The following is a 25,732-nucleotide window of genomic DNA, read 5'->3' as shown; positions in this document are numbered from 1 at the left end:
CATAATGAAAAGGGGCGAGATCCTGCAGTTGAAAAGCTGACAGTCCACTCAGGGCAGATCGTTGAGCTGACCAACGTGCTTTCAAAACGTTGAAGGCAACAAAAAACTAAAAGAAAGCGTACAAAGAGGCCGTCCAATATGTCCCAAAGTGTTTCTCTCCGAGGCAGGATCCTTATGTGAAGAGATGGTTGAGGGGTCGGTGACTGGTTTGAAACATGTAACAGGTGAGCCACTTGTTGGCCAATGTCCAGCCTTCTGCACACTGGAGCGTGCACAGTTCCCACAGGTTTCCCCTTCGTATTAGCTCAAAGTTTCATCAGGCATCGAGGATCGAAGCACACAATGCGTTTGTTTGAGGACAGTACACACTCCGCAAAACCCAGAGATAATACCGTGTTCGTTTTTTAGAAAAGACATAAGAACCAAATTAATACTTTAATATCAAACACTATTTACATCAAGAAGTTGTCCTAATAATAATAATAATAGTCGTAATCATCATCATCATAACAATAATAATAATTATACAGTTTTAACAATGATGTATCTCACTTTTTTCTTTTGTCCTCCAGAAAGGTACAAAACGGATACTAACCTAACACTACATGTTTTATGGTTGACTACCTCAGGATACACAGTATCCAGTTTATAAGTTGATCCTCATTTCCCAAGTTAAGGTGTGTACAGAAGAAACCATGGTAATAATAGCAATAATGACAAAGAGTAGTATTGGTAACTATAAGAGAGTACAGTCGAAGCTGGTTTCTGATAAAAAGTCTAGTGTTAATCTGCTGACAAGCCTCCATTTTGGATCGTATGCGGTGCTCATTTCCCGACGGTGTTATCCTGAAAATTAGTACCTCATTAAATGGCCTGGTCTCCTATTACCCCCCCCCGTAGCTGAGCTGCTATTTCCACTGTAATAGCATTGTTACCGTAGCACAAAAAACAAATGGCAAAAGGCAAAGGCAGTCTTTCTTGGGAGAAAACAAAAACAACAAAAAAACAGATTAAAGGCAGCCACAAAAATGAAATCAACACAAACAACAAAACAGTGCGTGCCTTTTAAGACTGAATGGTACTGAACAGTATGTTTGTCATTGAATCTGGTGGGTTTTTGTGTTTGCAGTCGTGTTGCATGGATTTTGAGCTGTTTTGTTAGGCACTCTAGTCACACTACCTTCTGCTGTACCTCCCATGACTCTCCTCTGCGTGTGCGTCTCTCTGTTTTATTCTTTCTGTCTCCTTCACTCAGCGATTCTCTCAAACTGCAAGGTCATTGGTGCTTTAAAACCCCCCACAGTGGAAATCCACACCCCACCCTCCTCCTCCTCCTCCCGAGACCCCCCAAGCCTTCCACCATCTATTTTTAATACCAGAAATAACTCCCCTTGCCACAACATGGGGTCCACATGCCTGTCATTTTGAACCTCATTAAAGAGTTACTTAAACCAGTAACACTAGGAGCTGAGGGTGGACACGCGACATGCGCCTGCGCCGCTTCTCTTGCTCCACTTCTCTCTCTCTCTACCTCTCCTCAAACCAACTGGTGCCTTATTTGTCATCCAACGCCATACTCTGAGAAAGTAAGGCAGAGTTTATTCCTCTTTCTGTCCATACTTCACTTTGAAAGCTCAGAAACATGCCCCTTCGATGAAAAAAGACACTCACCATGTGCATCTGTGGGAGATGATGGAAGCTGAATATCATTAAAACACAGTGAATTGCTTTGAATATAAGTGCTAAAACAAACCTGGCTCGACTAGAGCTGTGCATTGCCTTTACTGGAACTTTCTCCTTTAAAGCAATGCGGTTTAAACTAATTGGAGCTAAGTCGTAATTATCTAAATCCGAGAACCAACTAACTAATATCTGAGCATGATAAAAAGCTGTAAAGGACAAAGATGTGAGGAAAAAGTATAGTAATGTAAATTTTTATTGTCACGGTCACACATACACGAATGTACCAGTCGTGAACCTTCCTTTCTATTCTGTGCGAATGAGGGGGCGAGCAACACACCTGCTTCCTGTGACGAGTGGAGTGGAGTTCAACTTTGGTGAATTTAAACCAGCAACATCACAGCCTCGACCAGTAGCAACAACGTTTGGGTGGTTGGCTTTTGGCCGTCATTGGCTGTAACTGTCCAAGTGAGCCCAGATAGAATAGAGATAGAGACCCTGATTTCAGCTGTGTTGAACCCGCCGCTACTTTGATGTCAGGAAAATTACCCCAAAAACCACTCGTCCAACAACCACAACCTCAAACAGGCTATATGTGGCTCCACAACTGATTTGCGTCACATCCTGCACTGCCCACAGTAATTTGCCTCAGCAGGTGATTATCATTCGCCTACATTTGCGTATGTGTGATCGTGGCCTTATTGTTCTTACTGAGGAGGATCTCAGACGGCACAAAAATACAAATTTTACGGGTCTGCAACGTGAAAGACAATGTCTGGAGAAAATAGTATTAGTAAAATAACTTTGGGTCCAATTTAGCTGTGAATCATTTTCAAACAATCACTTCATCAATCAATAGTGAAGGAAAAGAAAAAGCTGTCGATGCAAATTTTCATGGGAGTGTTAAATATTGACTACAGCTCAAAGGAAACAGGCAACAATTGTTGCCCAGCTGAGTCAACGCAGCATAAAATGACTGTGACTGTTGCCGGGGAATTGTTTGATCAGCTTTCAAAAGATATTGATCCTCGATGTAAATAACAGTCCCACAAAGTATCTGGTGAGAAAGTTTCAGTTTGGTTGTTTGGTGAGTCAGATTCAACCGAGTGCTTTGAGAGGTGTTTGAGCGTGGACTGCACAAAGAGGGACAAGAACCAGTTGCCCAATGGTTCTAGAGTTTTTACACTAACTCGCTCCATCTCTAAGTAGCTTCACAAACACATGCAATTTATATTTAAGAGAAAACTGAGCACCATCTATAAATCAGGACAGTCTGAAGATCAATAGACTAATGTGCATGCCATTTACTTAGTTTCTCAGTGCTGTGGTTTCCAGTCTGACCTTTGCTTAAAACCATTACTCCTAATTTCCTTCATCATTTCACTTTTAATTGCACATCCCAGTACAGCGGTGGTACAAGAAATCTGCTTCTAATGACGCATCAGAACTCTATGAAGATCTATTCTGAAAGGCTTCGGGAGAGGTCTCGGGATTAGCTATTGATTTTGTGTATGTACAATCATTTCTAAGACCTAGATTCTTCACTTTCCTACTGTGTAAGGCTGCTACTGTATACAACTGTGTAAAAACCCTACTGCTATTGACTGCATTTTGTATGTGACTTTGTAAGCAGTATGTGTGTGTGAGTATGTGTGTGTGTGTGTGTGTGTGGGTAAACATCAGTGCTGCAATGACATAAACATGATGTAAAGGGATGTCAAGTCACGGGAAAATAAGAATCACTAAGTGTCAAAAAACGAGATTTGGCATCTTAGTTGAAGGTTTAAGAGGGGGAAGTGTCTCCCCCCCCTTCCAACATCAACTTTTTTCACTCACAGACGGAGAAAGACCACTTAAATATTTTTTTTGTTCTGAAAAAAATAGAGGGTTCCTTGAGAAGCCTGCTCTGACGCCCAATCAAGCGAACACGCTGCACCCAAAGCCCGCCCCCTTCCCTGCAGCCTCGGGCAGATTCAGGCCACGCTAGGTGTTAAATGCCCTCCTGGACAGAGGGAGGCGCTATAAAGTGAAGAGAGCTGCTAGGCAGACCAGCAACAAAGCCAGGAGTGGACTTGTGTTCTGCAGGTGCGGCGCAGCATTTGTTTCCCTTCGGGAAGGCTCGGCTGGTTCGTGACTGGTATCGTCTGAAAGGGTAGAAAAAGAAATACAGTGAACAACTCTTATACAACAGTACCTTGAAGACAATAATATTTAGCAATTAATTGAATCTCAAGTGTTTGTATATTTCCATAAAGCCATAATCTGACAGTGTTTCTTGCTGAAGAAACAACGGCATGTTTGTGAAGTTTTTCACAATATAACAGTGATATTTAAACCGGTTGCCATATGAACTTTAGTTGCTGTGTCATGATTCTACTCTCATCCTCAGAAACAGTTTGAAATCATCTCTCAGGTGAGGGCACCTCCTGAGTGTGTGTGTGTGTGTGTGTGTGTGTGTGTGTGTGTGTGTGTGTGTGTGTGTGTGTGTGTGTGTGTGTGTGTGTGTGTGTGTGTGTGTGTGTGTGTGTGTGAGCAGCCATGTGCCTGGTGCACCATGGGAAATAGGCTGAACCATGCACAGCAAAGGACGGATTGACAGAACAGAGGACCGGAGTTGCATAACTCTATGTGTTTGTGTGTGTGTGTGTGTTTGTGTGTGTGTAGGGACAGGGCAACAGCAGATGACAGATGAATGTTTTAATTTCCCTCGTTTGGAGAATAAGAGAATGAGCCAACAGTTGCATGCGAAGGTGACAGGCAGATGTCGAGATGCAGGTGGGATAGCGAGGCGGAAAAAATTGGGAGATAGAGAATCAGGCAGGAGGAGAGGTGGGGGGGCATCTTGATGTGTGTGTGTGTGGCCCATTTAGATGGCAGGTGATAGTATCTGATGGTCACAGTGAGTAGAGCAATAATGTCATCCTCACTTTGATTTCAGAATGGAACAGCTAATGTTTTACTTTAATTTGTAAAGAAGAAAAACCTAAGTAGTTAGTTTAGAAAATCTGTTGTCATATACTGTGTAGCAGTGAAGATGACTTTGTGTTGTTTCAGGCTCTGGAGGGAGCTGGTGCTGGGAATGTATCAGCAGCATGTGGAGTGTTTCACTTCAGTGACTGGGTTGGGGGGGGGTGACGTGAATGAAGACATAAACATGCTGTGTGTCCTGAGTACAGACCATAATGAATGTTCCTCTGCAGAACCAAACAGCAACTCAGTGAAGAGTAAAAAGTGCCATATGTGTGTTTACTATGTGAATGTAGATGCATCAGGCAATGTGCATTAGTTATGTGTTTTAAAAACATGGTGGATGGAGGCAGCGTCAGTGTCAATGTTATTTGTGTTTGTTTGAACTTCAGTAAATGGTTGAACTCTGGTCATGAGTCAATCAGGCTGCTTTGCTGTGAGAGGGAACTGGACATCAGAAAGAAAAACTACTGTTTTATCTGCCGCTTTCAGCATTATCATTATATTCTTCAATAACTCCTGACCATCAATATTAATGATGCACATTTGATGTGGTGCTATATCATCTGTGTTGTTTTTATTTATAATAAACATATTTACTAACTTGGTTTTGAACATAATCAGCACTTTTTAAACATGAACATTTTTTAACAACACCACTATCTAGAATATGTAAATGAATTGTTTCATGATTGTGTGTTTTTACACTGGTCGTGTTAATCAAAAATAATCAAGTGAGAGTATAAAGGCAGAACAATTTTCATTATAAAAATCAAGACCAGAACATGGAGCAGATGAAAGTGACCCTCTGTGGCGAATTAGTGAAAATGTTTAACAACCGTGTGAGAGAGTGCAAAACACAGTATAATTACATAAAACAGCAATTTTAAACATGTAAGCAGCAAGAGTAAGGGGACACCGCTGTGGTAATCGGGTGCAGAATCAGATTAGGAGAAGCGTCAGGCAGAGAGGAGGAAGGCCAGATCAGCTTTCAGACAAACGGCATGAAAAGGAAAGAGGCGCAGAACAAGACACACATGTACAGATGCATGGAGGTCACACTGAAGAGAATCAAAAAAGCAGGAAGCCATACTAACCTCGTGGTTCTAATGTATTGTCTACTTTGTCGTTTACATCAAAAACACGGTCATGTACGCCTATAGTTTTCACACAGCTGTCTATAACAGAAAAATAGGGAGAATGAGAGATCATTAGAGGTATATGCCAAATAGGTTAGTGACATTTGAAGCCCCCCCCCCTCCCCCGTCTACGCCCTGAAATTAAAACATCCCAAGCAACAAAGCTCATGGCAACGTTCAGATGAGGTATGAAGCGACCTGACTGTCATTTGATGTGATCAATCTATCAATCCTTTCTCATGTTTTCATTCAAAAGAGGGAAAAAAAAAATCTTATCAATGAAATAAAGGGTTTGGACAGTGAGAGCGAAAAGGTAACTGAAGAGGCAGTGAAGTAAAAACCAAAAAAAAAAGAAAAAAGAAGTAGACATAAATTGTTTTGATTTTCAATTCAAACGTAGACTCAAACGAAGCCTCTGTTACAAAGCCTCCGTGTTGCATTGCAAACACTTACTTGATGGTCGGACGAAAACTTTCAGCTTCAGGCATGTTTTCCTCCCGTTCTCAGCGATGGTGGAGGCTGAAAAACAAATATAGACAAAGGTAAAGGCGTTGTTACAATAGCACTAGATATAGTACAATAGTACATGTGCAGTGAATAACAAAAACTTGTTTCCTCACAAAGATCTGCATGAATATATTCCTAAAGATGAATATTTCATGTCGTATTCCTTCCTGTGGGCAACGGTTAAAACTGAGGTTTATTCAGGAGGAAAAAAAATCAACTTTGAGATAGTTAATGTTGGCTCTTAAGTGGGTTTTAGTGGGTTAGTCATGGTTCTTGGGGAATAATGGCTAGAAAGTATTTACAGATGTGCTCGCAAAGTCTCTCTGGGGGAAAGTGGAGTGCTTCGCTCACAGTTTAATTCTAGCATCTTAGATTTGAGCAACTGGCTGCAGCTTAGGAAGGATCAAGGAATTTGCATCATTTTGACTTGTTTAAAATAGGAAAAATAAATTGAAAAAGTCAAAGCTGGAAGATGATGTGTTTATAGTTTATTTGTATTTCCTTCCACAAAAACCTCAGCACTTTTTTTTTCGAGGGAGACAAAGTTCACACACCGGGGAATTTACGCGCCACATGTACTGTATGGATGGTTTGCGGCCGCTGTCAGGAAATGGATCCTTTCCTGTCAAGCCCATTGGGGGTGAATCCCTGAGCGTGAGCCAACATAGTGGTTCTATCTCATCCCCTTAAAATATAATGTGTAGAATGTGAGTGTGTGTGTGTGGTTGGCCGCTAATAGTGCGGAGGATGTGGAGGCACCAGGTGCCGTCTCGGCAGGAGAGTAAAGGGGTCAAACACATGGCACCTGGAGCACAGTGGGTGCATCCATCATGGCAGCAGATCATACAGTAGTTTAAAAAATATATTTTATTGTCTTGTGTAATGACATCATATCAAATAGCAAATAGTCTCAGGGTTTTCTCCCACTCTGGTGACATATTATTGATATTTACTGTAGCTTGTTTTCATTTCCACTTTCCCCCTCCGGCTCCGCAGAGACCACACTGTCTGCAAAGCTGTCTGTCGGGCATCGTTTCACGTCTTCTGTGGATCATTCCACAGCTGATGCAATGAAGCCAAGCATTTCCAAAGGCTACCATTTGGGAACTGTCAACTCAAGTCCAGTGAACCTGTACCTAACCCCTCTCTTCCCTTCCCTCGGTCCCAGCTGTGTCACCCTCTCTTATCGTCTGTCAGCGCCGTCACATCCGCTCGTCAAAGCTCAACCGAACTAGACTCAGACTTTCACATGAGTCTGGTCGTGTTGCTCTTCATGCTCTTAATTAACATTTAACATTCAAAGATGAATCTGTATACATCACTGCAATCAATGGCCCAGCATCTATTTTTCCATGGAAAAAGCAGTGAGCTGCCTCTGTAGCCATGGGGATGTGTTCATTAAGAGAATTACTGACTAATAACTACGGAAAAGGGTCAGAAGAGATGGAAATATATTCCACTTTCTTACATTTTGTTGCTCTCCACTCTTGATTTACCCTGAGTTTGGATGCCAGCCTCTTATCAAATGCATGCTGCATACTCTTTCAATCATTTTGGGAATCCTTCTCTACAGCTCATCAAGCTCTCTCTCTCTCTTTCCTTCTCTCGCTCTCTCTCTCCCTCCCTCCCTCCTGCCTCTCGACCTCGCTTTTACCATTTTAATGTTGTTGCTTCATCAGCTGTTCTCTGTTTCTTAGTCATGTGTCAGTGTGAGAGAGAGGCGACTTGAGATCAGATGTTCTTTTTCACAGCTCGGTTCATATTCAGCAGATGCTCGTGGGGAGGAAAGTGGAAGGGAGGGAGAGAGAGAGAGAGAGAGAGAGGGGGCCTTATTATTTCGGTGTGGAGGCAGCCGATGACACGCTAATGAACCTTGGCCACCGTCGCTCACCCACTCATACACACCAGTACCCACACAATTTATGTCACTCTTCTTGTTGCTCCAGTTCTCTTTTCCACCACTACTTTATGCTCCCACATTCGCCAGCACACACACACACACGCACACGCACACGCACACACACACTCTCTCCAGATGTCTTATCTTCATCGTTGTTGAGGGCAGAGCTGAGTCACAGCCATCCACACCAGCCACTTAGCAAAGGCAGCTGATCATGAGAGAAGTATGGCCCTGATGAAAATGGCAGAGAGCATGTGGGAGTCTCTGCCATGACGACCGTTTGCCGAGCTGTTTGTGATGTTCGGAGATTTGGCCATAACACCACATCCGCCTCCCACACGTAAAGAAAGTCATGAACATAAAGTGAAAGAGTGAACGGATATCTCAATCGTGTAGTGATCGAAGTGGCTATCATCAATTATGAAGTTCATGGGAAGTATTGAATTCTGCATCTGTGTCCTCGAGCTGTTTGCATTAAGTATAACGATTTTACAGTAGGAGCCTGAGCCTTTCACAGACATATCAATATCAGCATATAATTGCAAACATAAACAGTGCAAAAATGTACATTCATGTTTACATTTTGCAAAAAAAATAAATATATATATATATATTCCCAATTCAAATTCTCTATACTTGGCTGTATTTGAGTTTTCTTTTTGTTTATCGTTATTTATAATGATTTTCATGGTTAAATATAAAATATCAAGCCTCAATTACATTTTTGTTTAAAGATTTTGGTATTGGAATTTTCTTTTTATTAAAATCGGCATCAGCTCCCTAAAATCCATATGGGTCTGGCTCTAATAAATACAGTATCTGACATTGACCAGCACACGTCTCTGTTGTTTTGTTAATGTGAGAAAAATGAAGTCAATGAGATTAACTGAGCCTGGACGTGGCCGCTGACTTGACATGATGCAGACGAACGAGGTGTGTTGCTGTACATTCTTCACTACAAAGGGAAGATTACGATTGGCTCTACATTCCTTTTCTTGGTAGCAGGCTCTTTATCCTGTGTTTGATGAGGATCTCCCCACCCGGGCCCGAACCGCCCGGGCCAGCGCCTGTTTATTTTGGATTAACACGCTGCCGAGGGCCAGCTTATTGTTCCTGTAGGCCGCAACATCAACACCTGCTATTCTGGTTCCCATCAGGCCCTGCACATGCAGCCTCAACCATCAATCCATCCAGCCGGAGCAAGTGGCTGCCGCTTTGAAGGACAGAGACGCTGAAAAGAAATCTCAGGGAAGGGGTGGAGTGAGGGGGTGGTGGTGGGGTGGCGGGGACGAGGTCAGGTTACTCCTCCAGGCCGTGTCCCCTGGCTGGTAATGGCTGGTCCCCTCAGTACACTGCATTATGCATCAGCATTAAGGCAAATGGAATGAAGCAGAATCCAATTACGGAAGAACAAACAGGTGGGCTCAGTGCGGCTTAGGCGCAGTATTGTTTCAATCACAGCCCAAGCCAAGCTTCTTTGCAACTGTAATGTTATCTGGAAAACACATTTCCTTTTTCCTTTCAGTGGGGGAGACAACAGCGTATTCCAGACGCGAGGAAATATAACCACGTGTCTGGCAAGATGGGGAGCTAAATGCAAAGTTTAACTTGGCTAAATAAAGCGCAGCATATCCTGGTCAGAGGTGTAATGGCTCTGCAGTAACAGAATACTGCAGGTTGAGGCAATCCAAGTGCTACAAAAAGCTTTATTTGATGTTTCTTTTACATTAAATCTGGTGTCATTTGGGGTCTCCTCATAGTCTGTTATACTTTAACAAATTTTGGACATTTGGCAGTACCAGGGCTTAATGCAGTATTGCAGACCGACACTCTGCGAGGTACATATGGTTTAATAATTTTGTAGTATGAAAGTTTCAGGTTCCCCCTTTTGACAACTGTGTTTTAGGCCGTCCTGCTTGTAGAGCGGCACTACAACATCTCTTAATAATCTGTCGAGAGTACTTTTCCCAGAGGTCCACGAACTGTCAACACTTTGTATGAAACAGTATTTCACTATAAAGCATTCCTTCAATTTCAGCGTCAAAAGCCAAGCCTCGCATAGACTCGTATGCCATCATGTGAAAGTGTAACATGAATATCATCATGTTAGCATTCCTCTTAGTCTGACTTTTACAGCCCTAAGCGCTCCTCGCCAGCTATCTCTGCCAGCTCACTGAAAAACAGACCGCTGGCCTCGTCTTTGAGAAAACTCTTCTGTCTCACAGCGTACAAACCAAGTCAAAGTTTAGATCCCGCAGACTGAGTTTACAAACCCTGATGTACAAAATACACAGTTTGACGTTTCCAGAACATTTGTGACATCCTCTACTGATGTTTCCATCTATTGTTAATTAGGCAGTTTTGCAGCTGGAAGACATTTCCTCTATTCGGTGCATAAAAATCACTGCTGGGATTCATTAATATTGGTTTCAGTGTGTGGGAGCAGTCAAAAGAAGCCAATTTATAACTGAACACATGTTAGAAAACCTTGAATTCAAAAGTTCCAGCCCTCCAATAGGTAACATCAGCTGCTCCGCTGTCCAGGATAGTCTCTTTATAGGGCCTACTATAGGACACACATATATACAATGAACTCATATTCAATAAAATGAACATATGCACTGACACAGTTACTGAGTGACCTTCACAAAATGTCCTTCCCACATACAAAGCAGTGGACTTTAAGTAGGACACCTTTACAAGAGAAAAAGATATTCTGAAAAGATTTGAATCCACCGTTAAAGGGAGAAGTGTTTGTGCATTTGTGTTTGCCTTCCTACACAATGTGCGAGTGTGTGTGTATTAGAAGATGGAGGAGGCTATCCACTGAAGAGGCCCATTAACCAGATGTTACTACAGCGAGCGCACAATAGGAGGGGAATGAGGGAGCTGGGAGGTGAAAGACGATGACTCTGATTCAGGCAGCAGAAGGAACATAAACTTCCCTCCCTGATGATAGTTGCCCTCTTGCTCCTCACTTGCATCTTTCAGCTTCCATCTAAAGTGAACCGAAGTCACCCCCTGTGCTACTTGCACGACAAGGTCAAAAGCAATGAAGGAAAGAAAAGAAGAATATGTTCAGAGAGGACAGTGAACCCTTATTGTACCGTATATAAATGCAATGATTACATCTGTGAAAAACAACATAATGACGCCCAAACACATCTCTCAACATTTTTTTAAATGAAAAGCTGGTGATTGAAAGACTGAAAACCCTTGAACTTCATCAACCCATTCATGTTTTCATACTTAAATCACAGAGTTTATTGTAACTGAACAATCTAAGGGGAAGTTCAGCCTTTTAGAGCAGCCATAGAATATTAAATCACTTAACATAATGTTTCATTACTGCACTTAATGCATCACATGGAATCATAATATTATTGTTATGGCCCAAGTATCCACCCACCGAATAAAAGAGAAATACTGTGTGTCTGTCAGTGTGAAGTAATAGATGGAATGATAATAATAAATAATAAATAAATGAAGAATAGGCAAATAATCATAATGAGTAATGCACTGGGTAAACAAAGATACAGTATATGTTAATGGTTCAGTGGCCAAGGATAAAATGTCCTTGCCTCTGCGCCTTTGTGATGATGAATCATAACCAGGTTCTGAAGATGGCTGTTAAATGCATGAATCATAATGGGCTGAGAGGAACCTTATGCCCTTTGAATCACAGCCCCCGCCTGCACCACTTCTCTCTCATCTCTTGCTTTTCACTCTCTCTCTGTTTTTTCGGCAGACAAAGTGATGACTACTTTATTGTGATCAAACTGAAATCACTTGATTAGAGACTTTTCCCCCCATCTTGCCTTACATTCTCTGGCCTGTCAACAAGTCGTGCCACGACTTAGCTCCTGGCCTGTTATTACCCCGAGTCCTTCCAAAGGGCTGGGTCATTTGACTGTTTTCAATTTATTTTTGAAAAGGGGGGGGCACTTCAATGAGCTCGGCATAGCCAGACCTCGAACATGCTTAATTCTTGTGTCTCAGAAGCCAGTAAACCAAACTTATTGACCTGAAAAATGTTAATTTGCGCAAAAAGTTACCAATGTGTCATTAGATGGATGTTTACAAGCAGTTTTGCCAATTTACAACTTACTTGTCACTACATTTATAGCCCTTTCACCCCCCATTAGCATTTTTCTTTATTTTAAATTAGCACATAGCGACAAATCTGAAAACTTTTGGAACAAACCAAAGAGAGTTGGCAGTATTGCTTGGGGAGTGCAAGTTACAACTCTCTGTCTCCTCTCTGTCTAGTGAGCGGCAGAGCAGCAGTTTGTTACCCAGGCTGTGCAATATGTGACAAACAAAACAAGAGAGAATTTTTGTTGCTTCTAACTTCCTCCCAGGAGGATCATTTGCATCTACAGAGGGATGGAAAATGTTTTTGAACTCTTTGGATTTACCTGGATTTCTGCACAGTAAGATGCTCAGGAGGAGTTCTGCACTTTCCTATAGAACTGCTTCAGCTCGGACATATTCTAAGCATGCCTGGTGTGATTGTCTCTCTTGAGGTCATTCCTCAACATCTCTATAGGTTCAAGGTCGGGGCTCGGACTCGAAATATCGGATTCACTTCATTTGAAGTCATTCTGGAGTAGATTTACTTCCATGTTAAAGGTCACTGTCCTGCTCCCTCACCTAACTTACTGAGCTTCAGCTGGCAACCAGCCACCCTGAAATGATCCTGTAAGATATCTTTATAAAAGTGAGATTTCATTTTTTGCTCGATGATGGCGGCCTGCCCAGCCCCAGTGGCAGAAAGGTAGTCTCAAATCATGATGCACACGTCCAACCTACTTTCTAATGTTCCCATGTTGGAATGCACTGCCCTTTTTAACCCACAATACTGTGTTTTCTTTCAATTCAACTTTAGTTTTTCGCCAATGCACAAAACATCTCGGAAGTTGTGTTGCAAAGTGTCATGGTCATCTTTGGACAACTTCCATTACGCTATGGTCCTTTCCTGGGGCAATAGCTTCCTCTGTGGAAGGACACTATGGACACCGTGCTCCACCCAACATGATTTGCCAATGGTAGACTCACGAGTGGAGATGTTAGCTGTTACTCTGATCTTACCTGGGAGATTCATCCAGGTCGTGGTATTTTCAGGAGTTGTACAAGTGAACTGGACTTGCTGGTGTCAAGTCGCCTATGGCCACATGCACAACTCCTGAAGATACCCTCGGCTTCCATCTTACCTCATTGAGCATTCTGTGTTGAGCCTTTGTAAACATCTTTGCTGGACGTCCCACAGATTTAAAACATCAGCCTCTAATAGGCAGTTTGTTTAACTTTGGACTGATCAGTATCTAAAAATCAAACAATTCAAGATTTTAAGTCTTTGAATATCTCTTTTTTTTGTAAGGCACAGTTCACATCAGCTGCTTCTTGTGAATTGCAAACCCATATGCCTAAGTGTTTTTATTACTCTAATGAGCTCTAATCAACACCTCCAATCTGCTTTCACTGACTCCTGACTCCAGTTAGCCTTGGCTGATGTCATAACTGAGCAATTCACTTTTTCCAGTTTAAGCTGTGAGCATTTGAATTATGTATTCAGTATGGACGAGGACAATACAATGATTTAAATAGTAAATGGTCTGCATTTATGTAGAGCTTTTCTAGTCCTAATGACCACTCAAAGTGCTTCACAGCAAGAGTCACATTCACCCATTCACACACAGAGCGCGTCTATATATAGCACTTCTCTATCGCGCATCATTCACACACTGCCAGCGCGGCTATCAGGGGTAATTTGGGGTTCAGTGTCTTTCCCAAGGACACTTGTGGTTCGCTGATGACCTGTTCTTCTTATTAGATTAGATGAAAGAGATTGTGTTTGTTCATAATTGCGATTTACATGAAGGTCTGATCATGTGTTAAGGAACATTTATACCAAGGGTTCTCTAAAACTTAAATTAGCAATTAAGCATTAGCCATGTCCCTGTATCACTAAGGAAAGTGCACTCTGACTTTTCATCAACACCAAAATTGGCCCAAAAGGAGCTTCCATGTCATGTCCACAGCCAATTGATGTGTAGACATAGTAGTAATAGCATTTACTTTATTTGTATCCTATGTATGGTACTTTGGATAAGGGACCTCCTAGAATATCCAAATGGCCTTTTATAGAAAGGATGTACCCATAGAAAACCTTTCAAAAATAAAATGGAAATTTTCTGTAGTATTGTTATCAAATTTGAACTTGGACCAAGTGAGGCTTCATAATGTGATCCCATAAAGTTTTCCAAATAATAAGTTCCTACAACAGGCATCTGAAGAAAGAACTATAATCATTTCACCTTTTACTAGTATGTTCAAACCTTTATTACTGTAAGAGAAAACAGAGACCAAAAGCATCTACGTTCTCTTGTGCTTTTACAGGATTATTAAGGAATTAACTAATGTGAGTGGTGATTTTTATCCCACATATAAAATCAGTGTGGAGCAGCCGCTTGGAAAATGGCTTGGAAGTGACTGCTGGTTAACCTGTGGTCTGACCGGGCCACGTTTCACTCACTGTTTCATGCTTGTCCCGTTGTCTGCATCAGAGCAACATGTAAATGGGAATTCATCTATATTCAAATATTGTATATACTGTATAGGACAGAGAGTAGGGAAGATGCAAACAGATAAAAGGCTGAAACCTGGCTAAACCTTGACAGAATGTAAATACGATGTCATGGCATTATGAAAATTCTAATTAGCACATTGTGGTTAATGACATTTTTTAATTACCCCCTTGATTTTACACATTGATCACACACAGTCCGGTCGTAAACTAGGTTTTGAACTAGTCTTGTTTTGTCGCCAGTCTTTACAGTGAATTCATGTATGCAATCTGCAGGGCAACAATCAATAGCTGACAGGTCTCTGGTGTAAACGTGGAGGGTAAGTTAAGTAGTACAGACCAAAAGGTGATGTAGTAACCAGGGGAGTTAGAGGTGCTGGAATGTCTATCTATCAGAATTACCATAATGCATTCCAGACAGCGTGCTTGCTTCTGTGGCTTCTTGTTCATGCAAGTGTATGCATATTGTACACGAGTGCAAGCAGATCCGTCTGTGTGTGGCTCTCTGTCACATTATTCCATGTTGTCGGATCACTTCTGAATGTTGATGACAGGCTTGATTTTTCATGTGAATGGATGAAAGCTCTGAGTTATGATGGTGTCCATATGCTGGTGCCACAAATGGAGCGGCGCTGGCTCTTTATCATTATTAGCAAAGCCTACCATGGCTCCAACATAACACAGACAGCACACACCGTCCCCTGTCTCTATTTCATTTGTCCATTAATACCATTTTCCTGCTGCTGCTGCCTTCTCTACTGTCTCTGCTGCCTGCCCCTCTCGAGAGCGGCTTGAAGGCACATGGTACATCACAGGATTTATGATCCATCACAACACAGCTACAGTGCATGTCTTGGGGAATCTGTTTGTGCTTTGTGTGCGTGTAGCAGTCCACTAAAGTTGAATAAGACCTTATGAGATTGTGTGGGGGGGAGAAAAAAAAACAACCTTCTGGAGGTTTTCTTTCTTATTAACTTGGTTTTATGATCTGTCTTGTGTTGTGTTTTGCATATTGGCCTAAAGGCATCTGCAGAGTGATCGAAGTCTCGCAGAATGTGTTTTATTTTGTAATTTAACATGTGTAGAGTCATCGCCCACCATTTCCCTCTGGGTTTCGTTGGCCATTTACTAAGAGTTCATTTGCAATCAGGCACAGACTCTCCTCAGGACTCTGCGTTACTGTAAACCTCCTCTTTCTTGCAGCGTCAAACCCAGAAGCATCTATAAAATAACTCCAGCCACAAACCAGACACAAATGTGTTATTGATTGTGTGATTCTGCGAGACGCAGTTCCAGTCCATGTAGGTGAGCAAGTCGGACGGCAAGAAAACGACATCTTTCCCGACGCCAATCTGCCACCGCATTATCACACCGAGCGGTTTCCCAGTTACCACAAATCTTGCACGCCTAAAACACCATAACTGCTCTCACTCATCTCTCGCAGTGAGCTGCCACGGATATTGGATTTCTGCCCTTTTCAGATTAAAATCACTCAAATACAAGATTGTGGCTCGTGTCCATATTAGAAAAACGTGCTCGCATCAGCATTCTGCGGGATGGGTTTCACTTGAACCTTGATTGCACTGTGAACTCCGACACGAGAAGTGCTCCCGCTGTCCTTGCTCATCCTCTCTGTCTGTCATGAAGACATACAGGCCGAGCTGTAACTCACTCACTGCTAATGCTGCATTTTGCTGAACTGCCTGCATGTGTTTCCAGGATTAAATGGCTCCTTGCGTCTCTCTGAATCTGGTAAATTTTACATCTTAAATGTATTTTCTTTTCTCTCTCTGCCTCCCCTCGTCTTGTGAGTCTGTCTTGTGTTGACCTGTGGAAAAAAACCCAGCAGGGTGTCGACTACAAAAAGGATCAGGCTCCTGACTGATTGTAGTTTTCTTCCTGTCTTCAATTACCCGCCACAGGCAGAAAGAGGAGGCTGACGCAAACAAAAATGAAGAATTATGACCTCCATTTGAGTAAATCCCCTCCGCCCTGCGAGCATTGATTAAGCTGTTTCTGTTGTTGAAGCGGATGACAGCAGAAACCTGTCTCCGCTATCTAATTTTGTTCGGCAGTGCAACAAATCAACCTTCGACCCGCATCAAACTCGTAGGGCGAAAACACCATTAACGGGTATTTTCTCTGCATGAATATGATTTGACATCTTAATTTTCCTCTACAAACAAGAAAGCTACTCAGTCACGTCACTGAGGGCAGACTTCTCATCCCCCATTCCTTCAGGTCATTTGGCTACAGAACGTTATTAGAGATGAGAAGAAGATTCATATTTTGTTACTGCATTAGTTTATATACAATATTATGTCCCCTCTGCTCTGCATGTAGTTGAACATTAACTTCTATAAATTAGTTAAAGCACAGAAATTCAGCTTGGGGACAGATTTTCTATCAGCACACTTACATAAATGTCACAGCTGTATTTCATGAATTCCTCTTGATGATATACTGTTAAGTCTTACTTATATGAACCCATTCACACTTCCTGCTGCTAACCTGGACCTCATATGCTCATGAATGGTGCCCTCTGCCTCAGGACACATTGACATTTCTGTGCAGTGCAGGTGTGCAGTATAACCGGCCCCAGCAGGTAATGATGTGTGAGATTTTCTCTGTTAGCCGTGCTACACTATAAGCATTCACAGAATGTAGGCAAATCTGCTACAAGGGCAAAGTCCTGACCACTGACTTTGAGCTGAACTGAAGATATCACCCTAACTTACTCAGCAGAACCCTCTATGCTGTGTTGAAGCTACATGTAGTCACTGTTTGTGGTGCTTTGTTGAGACAGAGACAACTTCATTTTAAATCATTAGTTATTACCAACCTCATAAGTTATTAAATATCTCAAAAATTAAAGTCACTGGTTACGATTACAGATTCATTATTTACAGATTTGACCCGAGGTTCTTAATCTCTCACTATGCACAGAGTAGAAACGTTGAACATTTAATGATTCTCATGGCAAAAGAATCAAATATATCTATCTAAAGAAAGGTGGTTATTTCACCTTGTGCCCCTCAGCAAGTAAGACCTTTCTGGACCTTTGATATCACTCTAGTATCTTTAGTGTCCTGCTCATTAAAGTCACATCACAACCAACGGTGATCACCCTAAGCTGAAAACTCACATCTACCCTAGAATGACCTATGTAAATTCCAAACTAAATCAACTAGTGTCCCAAAAAGCTGTAGAGTTTAATCAATGTGAACTCATGGCTGCACAACAGAACAACTTGAAAACTTCAAATGTGACAGCGGAGTGTTGAATCTCAATTCTAACAATAATGAGACTGGATATCATCACAGGAGGGCTGGCTCACAGCCATCACGTTTCATAGCTCAATAGGCGTCAGCATCTCGGAAATCAACCTCTTCATACAACGTTAAAATGAGCTAAGCAATGCCTTTACTTCATTAAGCCAGCCCGATGTCATCAGACACTGACAAACTACTGGCACTGTATCACTTAAAATGTTCCAGCAAAAAGGCTTTGGAGTCTGTTCTGACAACAAACACCACACTAACCTCCCACAACATACCTGCTCCAGACAATATCTGCTGCAGAAATAACATGCAAGCTGACCTGTCAGGATTATTGTTCCTGGACTCAGACACTGTTTTCCTATCTCGGCTCTGGCTGTATTATGTATGCTGTGAGTGAGGCTAACCGATATGTCTGGAAGGTTATTTGTTTCCACACTGGACAGTATCTGCACGTCGTGCTTTACTGTGAAGTGACATGCACATTAAAAAATTCTGAAATATTCAACATCTTGCTCGGGAACGTGATACAGAGGAGCTGTTTTTTCCTTTTTACGCAACCACACTGCTATTAAACAGACTCCAAATATAATAGTCTTTGTGTTTAAGTTTGTAAATACCTTAATGTGCACTCACTTGCTATTGTGCCGCGTACTTAACAGACCAAATCTTTTTTTACTTCATCGTATAAGCAGTGTTTTGTTAATGAATTAGTGGGAATAATTTAATAAGCCGATAACTATGAATGCCAGATGGAGCACGTTAGGAATATTTTTACATTTTTATTGGGAGTTTTTGCGAGAGTGGAGGAAAGCCCATAAAACAAACTACAAGCATAAACTTGACCAGCAGTTGAACCTGGTAAAACTGTATGTGTACGTATTTGGTCCACAGGGGGAAACAGAACTTGAAATATCTTTCTGAGAAGTTTTCTCCAGCTCCAGTGACCATGAGTTGATGGAGTCGACGCCGAATAGACCTGCTCCTGTGGAGCAAACAAGATTAGGGAAGATTTTCCAATGCTGTGGCGTTCGGATCAGGTTTTTCTCCTTCAAACAGATTAGAGATAATCAAGTCTTGGCTTGGCTTGTTTTTCATTTATTTTGTCTTAACTCCCGAATATTTATAATAATAGTATGCAAAGCCAAAATATAATCCATGAAAAAAATATAGAATTTATGTTCTTATACTCTTATTTATATATGTTAATTTTGTAGCTTATAATTATCACTGAATTCTTAAGTCATTGCAACCTAAAAAAATCAGTTGCTAGTGATGAGGAAAACTTCCTCATTGTGATGATGATAGAAACGGAAGCTGCAGATTAATTTCCAGGTGTAGAAACGTGACCGTACCTCTGTCCTCTCCCCCGTTCATCTCCCTTCTTCACTATTACATTCTGTCCACTACAGAGCTCGTCAGCAGCCATCTCCTCCTGCTTCTTTTGGACATTCAGGTTGGACACAATGGCGCTGGGAAATCACATGTCGTATGACTTCATGGTGGATGACTTTAATATCCGCCACAGTAGCCAGAGAGGCTATACGCTAGAATCGTTCAATAGCCAATGAAGCCGCGGGCCACTAAACCAATATGGCGTGCTACAGCAGAATGGATGTGTTCCATGGAAGCTCTGTCGGTCGCAGTGTAATTTAATCCAGCCCTTAGGACAAGCATCTCTCAACAGAAATGGAAAAGAATATGTTGGGAATAGAGACTTGAGGGAGTGGCTGAATCGTGTAACCCTGTGCTAACCCCATCTACGCGCCCAACTTCTGAGACTGCCATTTTTCCCTTGTCTCATTTTGTATGACTGTCAATGTAAATTGGCTATAAAAGCAAAGGGAAATCTCGTTAGTTTTTATCGGACAAATGGGTAAACACCTGGCTGTGGAAGCAGCCTGTAGAAAGGCTTTCAGGCTATTTGTTCTGCGGACAAGCTTGAGAAGGGAAACACTTATTCACCATGGAAACAGTGGCAAACATTTTTTACTCAGGTCTGTAACTCCAAAGTGTAACGGAGGGCAGAGAGAGAGAGAGCGAGAGAGACACATGTGAAATGACTAAAGGACAGGAGACTTGGCGGGCTGTCGGCTTAAGCGCTTCATAAAAAGGTGCCAATTTAGAAAACAGATCTCAGCGTGTTGCGCTCGGCTCGGCTACGCTCCTGAGTCTTTCAGCGCCGTCACTGAGAGAGAGGGAGAGAGAAAACACGAAGACGCAGGGATTTGACAGCCACCGGGAGCTGCATTAACACCAGCTGATACATTTGTACAGATAAACAGATAAACAGGAGTGTTAACTGTCAACTGTCATCCCGCTTGATAAAAGGGGAATTCCTGCAGTTTTTTCCCTCAATCATTGGCTCAAAAAGTGCACAAACCTCTGTGCTCCCCCCTCACCAGCTGAAGCAATAAATGCATTACACTGCATGATACTGCACTAATGCAGCCCATATGAGAAGATATCTGTGCTTCCTATTTTGTAATATCAGCGAATCCCTATGACGAATGTGTTCGGGGCGAGTGGCGGTGACTGCGCCCACTGACGGCGGCTCCTCCGTGTGCGTACAGTCTGCGGTGGGAGGACAAACTCAACTCAATTCCACTCTATCACCTTGCTTTGATAAGACCTAATTTCCCAGGGGCTTCAACTTCAGATGAACTCCGTTATAGGCTCAGTTCCTATGCCAAGAAGCAGACAACTTAACATCTAGTGTGAGTTGAATAGGACTCGTAACATAATGCAGAAAGGAGGGTACTTTTTTTATATATATATATATACAGTATTGTGCAGCGGGGGGGAGACTGAGCTATAACTTTCCTAACTGTCTCAATTTAACTCCCCCGTGAATTCCATTGCCATTTTAGGGAAGAGTTTTCCCCCCGAATGATTAGAGCGGTGTGAAAGGCTTGGCAGAAAGCGGAGCATGAAAGCACCCACTCGGATTCACTGTAATGCCACACTCAAAGCTCTGTAGTGAACTTGTGAAAACATGGGTGAGGGATTGTGTGTGTGTGTGTGTGTGCGTGTGCGTGTGCGTGTGCGTGCGTGTGTCTCCTTGCTCTGTTGTATTAAAGGAAAACCTTCAGGTCAGGAAAAGGCCATTTCGTTTTTTCAGTTCACGACATGTTGGGTTATGTGCTTTCATGGTTTTCTGTGAATGCATGTGGGATTTTGATGCAGCTTTTAGAAAATATACCAGACAACATCATAGTACTTCCAATATGTATGAGAGTAGAAAATAAAATTCCCTGCAGTATCACCGCAGCTCTTTGATATGTCACTATACATAAAGAGAGGTGATAAATTAAAGGAAAAGCCCAAACATATACGAAAAATTCTGATGATTTGACTTTATCTTGATTTTTCCTTTCATTTGTCACCTTTCTGTTCAAACGCTCTTTGAAATGCAATCAAGACAAGCACTCACAGATGTAGTAGTATTCTCTGCCCGGTCTGAACTCGAAGCCCAGGGAGAAGGGAGTGAAGAGCTGGAACTTCTCCGAAAACTTGAGTGGCCCGTTCGGGGAGTGCGGCCTGTTGCACTCCCAGCGCTTGAAGCCCTTGGCGGTGTGATCACATGTGCTGTAGCCGTCATAGTTGACCATGTAGAGGACGTAGCGCTCCGTCCGCTCCTCGGGCACCGTGTCTTCATAGTGGGGACAGTAGACATCCAGGTAGTCGTTTATGCAGACGTCAATGTGGTAGTCCCCACGATGGAACCTGAAGGGAAGAGACACAGGAAGAGGTTAACCTTTTTGCTATTTATATGAATTACAGACCTCGGAATCATAATAATTCTGTGTGTTTATGCACCAGCGTTGCTTCAGTCGTTGTGGTTTGAATTCAGTACGTATACATAGAGAATGGAGGTTAGATCTATCAGTATTCTTTCAGGGCTCCGTGGAAATTTACAAGCACCAGCGCTCTTGTCCTCTGGCTTCAATAAATATGGGAGGGTTGGTTTATCCATAAATCTATCAGTGCTACAGATATTTACTCACACGTACACAAATCTGCCTTCCGAGTGATAGCAAACTGACGTATTCGACTCTGAGAAATATGCTTTCAAGTAAAAAGAGCTTTTTCTTTTTTTCCTTTTTTTCTCTTTCATAAAATAAGAGACTTAACTTGGTCAAAAACACCTCAGACAACCTCGGGCTGAGTGCGAAGTCGACATAATCTGAGGGATACAGGATGGTCCGGACAGTAAATGTCATGACAGGAAAAATACGCGGCCTGGCTGAGCAGTGAGGCATCTTTACAGCTGCAATGATCTAGAACAGGTCAGAGGGCTTCGATATATAAAGGCATATTCATCAAAGGGCTCGCACTGTCACAACCTTAAATCACACACACACACACACACACACACACACACACACACACACACACACACACACACACACACACACACACACAGTTTCATGTCTGTTGCCCAAAATATAGCCCTTGTACCTGTGGAATTTTTCACAGATACTAAATTTAGAAGAGCAATTCCTGTGTTGTTAGTTTTGGGTCTTGAATTGTACGACCCTGACTCTTGGGTCACAGGAGACTTCCCAAAGAAAATATTGGACACCTGTAAACTTAGGATTTGGCACACACACACACTTGAAGACCTTGAGTGACGTTGCAAACCACAAAGTTGCACAAGTAAACACACACACACACACGCAGCTGGTGCCACCGACTCATTTTACCTGGGGGGCAGGTGGTGTGAGTTGACACCTCTTTAATGTTGTAAGAGCACAACACAACAAGACTTCTGACAAACACTTTTAATTGAAAAGCACCACTGCTGCCTATAAGTAAGGGCACCTCGAGCCACAGAAAGCACAAGGGGGCCGGGCGCCTCACAGGCTGAAGTCATTTTATCCTGCGGACCTGCAGGATAGTGACCTCTTTCACCTTTACTGTTGCCCTCATGTACAAAAATCCATTAACGTCCTGAAGATTTTTTTTAAGATATAAAATTCATGGCTCCTTTGAAGGGTGAATGGGGGTTATGAAGAATATGTTTTTAATTTGTTCTTTTATTCAGTCTTAAAATAAGAGGACAAAATTTGATTTTTTTCGCTGATTGGCACCAAATGTCTCAGGCGTCTTCAGATGCTGATACAATTACAGTGCTGCACAATGCTGTAAGAACGTCTCTTTCTCATCCCTGTCACTCATTCCACCCACTTATTTTGCGTTTCGAAACAGCACTGCTGTTCTCGTTTTTCTTCTTCTTCTTTTCTTTTCTTAATGTGATGTTTCGAGGTCATTCTCTAAAGGATGGATTTTGAGATCAAATAGCAGTTTATGCACTGAAAACTCTCGTCCTGCTTGGCTGCGTCGGCTTCAATCTCAGAAAAACTGCACAGAATTACAAACGCAATGAGAACCAGACCACTTGTTCTGAAGATCAAATAACAATTTTGGTGCCTGCCCCTTGTCACTTAATTCATGTTGGTTTAATCAAATGATTAATGTAACAGCCAAGCGACAAATCCAAACAACAGTCATTTCTCATTACTGTGATCATATGTGTCCTCTGGCTCTGCTCTGTATGTATGTGTATGTGAGCATGAGCTAGCATGAAATGTTGTTTATCCGGGTTTACCCATGTAGGGTAAATACCAATGCGAGGGTGTTTACAACCAAGCCATGGAGGAGCTCATCTGTAACATCTCATTTAAAACATGTCTGTGGAGGTCCAGGAAGAGAGGAACTTAATGATCACATCCTCCCATCCGCTTACCACAGCATCTGTGTGTATGGGTGTGTATATACGTATGTGCATGTCTTTATGCGTGTGTGTGTGTGTGTGTGTGTGTGTGTGTGTGTGTGTGTGTGTGTGTGTGTGTGTGTGTGTGTGTGTGTGTGTGTGTGTGTGTGTGTGTGTGTGTGTGTGTGTGTGTGTGTGTGTGTGTGTGTGTGTGTGTGATGTTTCAGCTGGCCTCCTCTCTATGCCTCTGCAGCCAGAATAGTGGCTTGTGGCCCTGACTGCAAATTAAGCTGAGGATGTTTGGGTGAGTGAGCACATAAAAAGGGACAGGACGGGCATTTGTAGCACATAACACCCACCCACACACATATAGACAGTAAACACGTGCAAACATATATTTAATACATACACACCTCCACGGACATACGTTATAAGTTTGTGTTATCAGTTTCACGGAGCTGCCTGGCACATTGGCAAAGGAACAGAAGTGAGACAGCCAGAAGCTGCTAATGGCACTGAGTGAGAAAGAGAGCGAGGGTGAGAAACAGACAGGGAGGGAGGGAGGGAGAGAGAAACTGAGAGAGAAAGAGAGGACCTGGTTCCAAAAGAGAGTGAAGGAATAAAAAAAGAGGCAGTAAGACTGAATACTGCTGATAGTACTGCCAGGCTCCCGCAGCGAATCCAAGTCCTTGCAGGAGTTATTCAACTATGCGTTTATCACTAAACGAGATTCTACTACAACTGCATGTGCATGGCATGACAGTGTGTGCAGCCCCGAGCTGTAAATTCTCACCAGATCTCTTCACTGCAGGATGTCGTCAAGATTTATCGCAAAAAAACGTATTGTATTTTTTAGAAAGCCGTGTTTATAGTCCTTATAAAACCCCCTCTTATCGGGGGACTAATTTGGGAGTTTTAGATGTGGCCGGTGTCCTGTTTTATAGTGATGGCAGACTTAATCGGCTGCTGCTGTTCCATTAACAGTCCCCCACTTTCCAGCAGGAATAGGAAAGCGTTCTCCTCCAATGTGTTGTTCAACATGCATCGGCCTCCCTGTGTGGAATACACAAGCACCAAAGGGGTTGCACCGGCAGAATGTAAATTAAAGCAGTGCTGTGTGAGAATCCCACAGAGTGAAATATAAGCAGGAACAGTAACCCTGGTTTAATAGAAGAGAGTAATTGCAAAGATACTGTACAATCAACTGATCCATGTGGGTACAAAAGAAAATGTAAATTAAAGCTCCATTAGAAAAATGGTCTGTTTTGTGCGCGTGTGTCTGTCCTCGATGCACTGCACTGTGTGGAGTGGGGCGCTGGCATAATTGCATTTTCTCAGACTTTAATTAATAAATTCAGCAATTTTAATTAGCAGTTACATGTTGATGTATTAAATCTACATAAAGATAATCCATTGAAACTCATATATAACCAGCATAATTATAAATAATTAAACGTACCAATGAAAAATAGATTCCTAATTCTGTCATTGATAGGTCAAAGATATATCAAACTAATAAATATTAAAATGACGAGCTGCTTTTGTGTATTTGTGTATAAAAGAAGTGAGCAACAATGTGCAACATGCAACTAGTCAGTCAGAGTTTCAGTGACGCACCCCATAATCACGCAGTAATAGCTTACGTGTTCATTTCTATTAATGTCGCAGTAATGAAAGCTAGAAGCTGGTACACATCACCTCCGATTTTGTCCAGATGGAGTTGGCACCGTGTACCCCTCGCTCTGCTGCCAATGACGCACACATGCACACACTCCACCCAGCCACCACAGTCGCTTCCCTGCTTTTGACAAGATGTTTCTAGTGATACTGTGAGCTTCAATCTTTTCCATTTTTCTGAGCAGAGTGTAGCAACGAGGCCTTGTCCCTGTAAAATAGGTAATTAAGGAGCAAAGTTGGATGGCAGGCTAATTGTCAAATGGTGATAATTACACGTCTTTG

General features: G+C 42.3%; 1 protein-coding gene across 2 annotated transcripts in view; it reads right to left on the bottom strand.

The window, feature by feature from the left end:
• Positions 1-2,252: 2,252 nt before the first annotated feature.
• The window catches only part of efna5b (ephrin-A5b), a 96,027-nt gene continuing 72,547 nt past the window's right edge, over positions 2,253-25,732 (bottom strand). Inside the window, exons 2-5 of one of the 2 annotated variants that reach the window (XM_034595362.1) lie at positions 21,491-21,783; positions 6,240-6,305; positions 5,745-5,825; positions 2,253-3,824 (exon numbers count right to left, since the gene is read on the bottom strand). In XM_034595362.1, coding sequence (XP_034451253.1) covers positions 3,700-3,824; positions 5,745-5,825; positions 6,240-6,305; positions 21,491-21,783 — 565 coding nt within the window. In that variant the 3' untranslated portion in view covers positions 2,253-3,699. The remainder of the gene's footprint in view (positions 3,825-5,744; positions 5,826-6,239; positions 6,306-21,490; positions 21,784-25,732) is intronic. The other variant, XM_034595363.1, reaches the window with a different exon arrangement.

The sequence above is a fragment of the Hippoglossus hippoglossus genome, chromosome 9 (assembly GCF_009819705.1).
Source record: "Hippoglossus hippoglossus isolate fHipHip1 chromosome 9, fHipHip1.pri, whole genome shotgun sequence".
In the NCBI taxonomy this organism is placed as follows: Eukaryota; Metazoa; Chordata; class Actinopteri; order Pleuronectiformes; family Pleuronectidae; genus Hippoglossus; species Hippoglossus hippoglossus.
The sequence above is the reverse complement of the archived record's forward strand: the minus strand, read 5'-3'. Positions and strand labels throughout refer to the sequence as shown.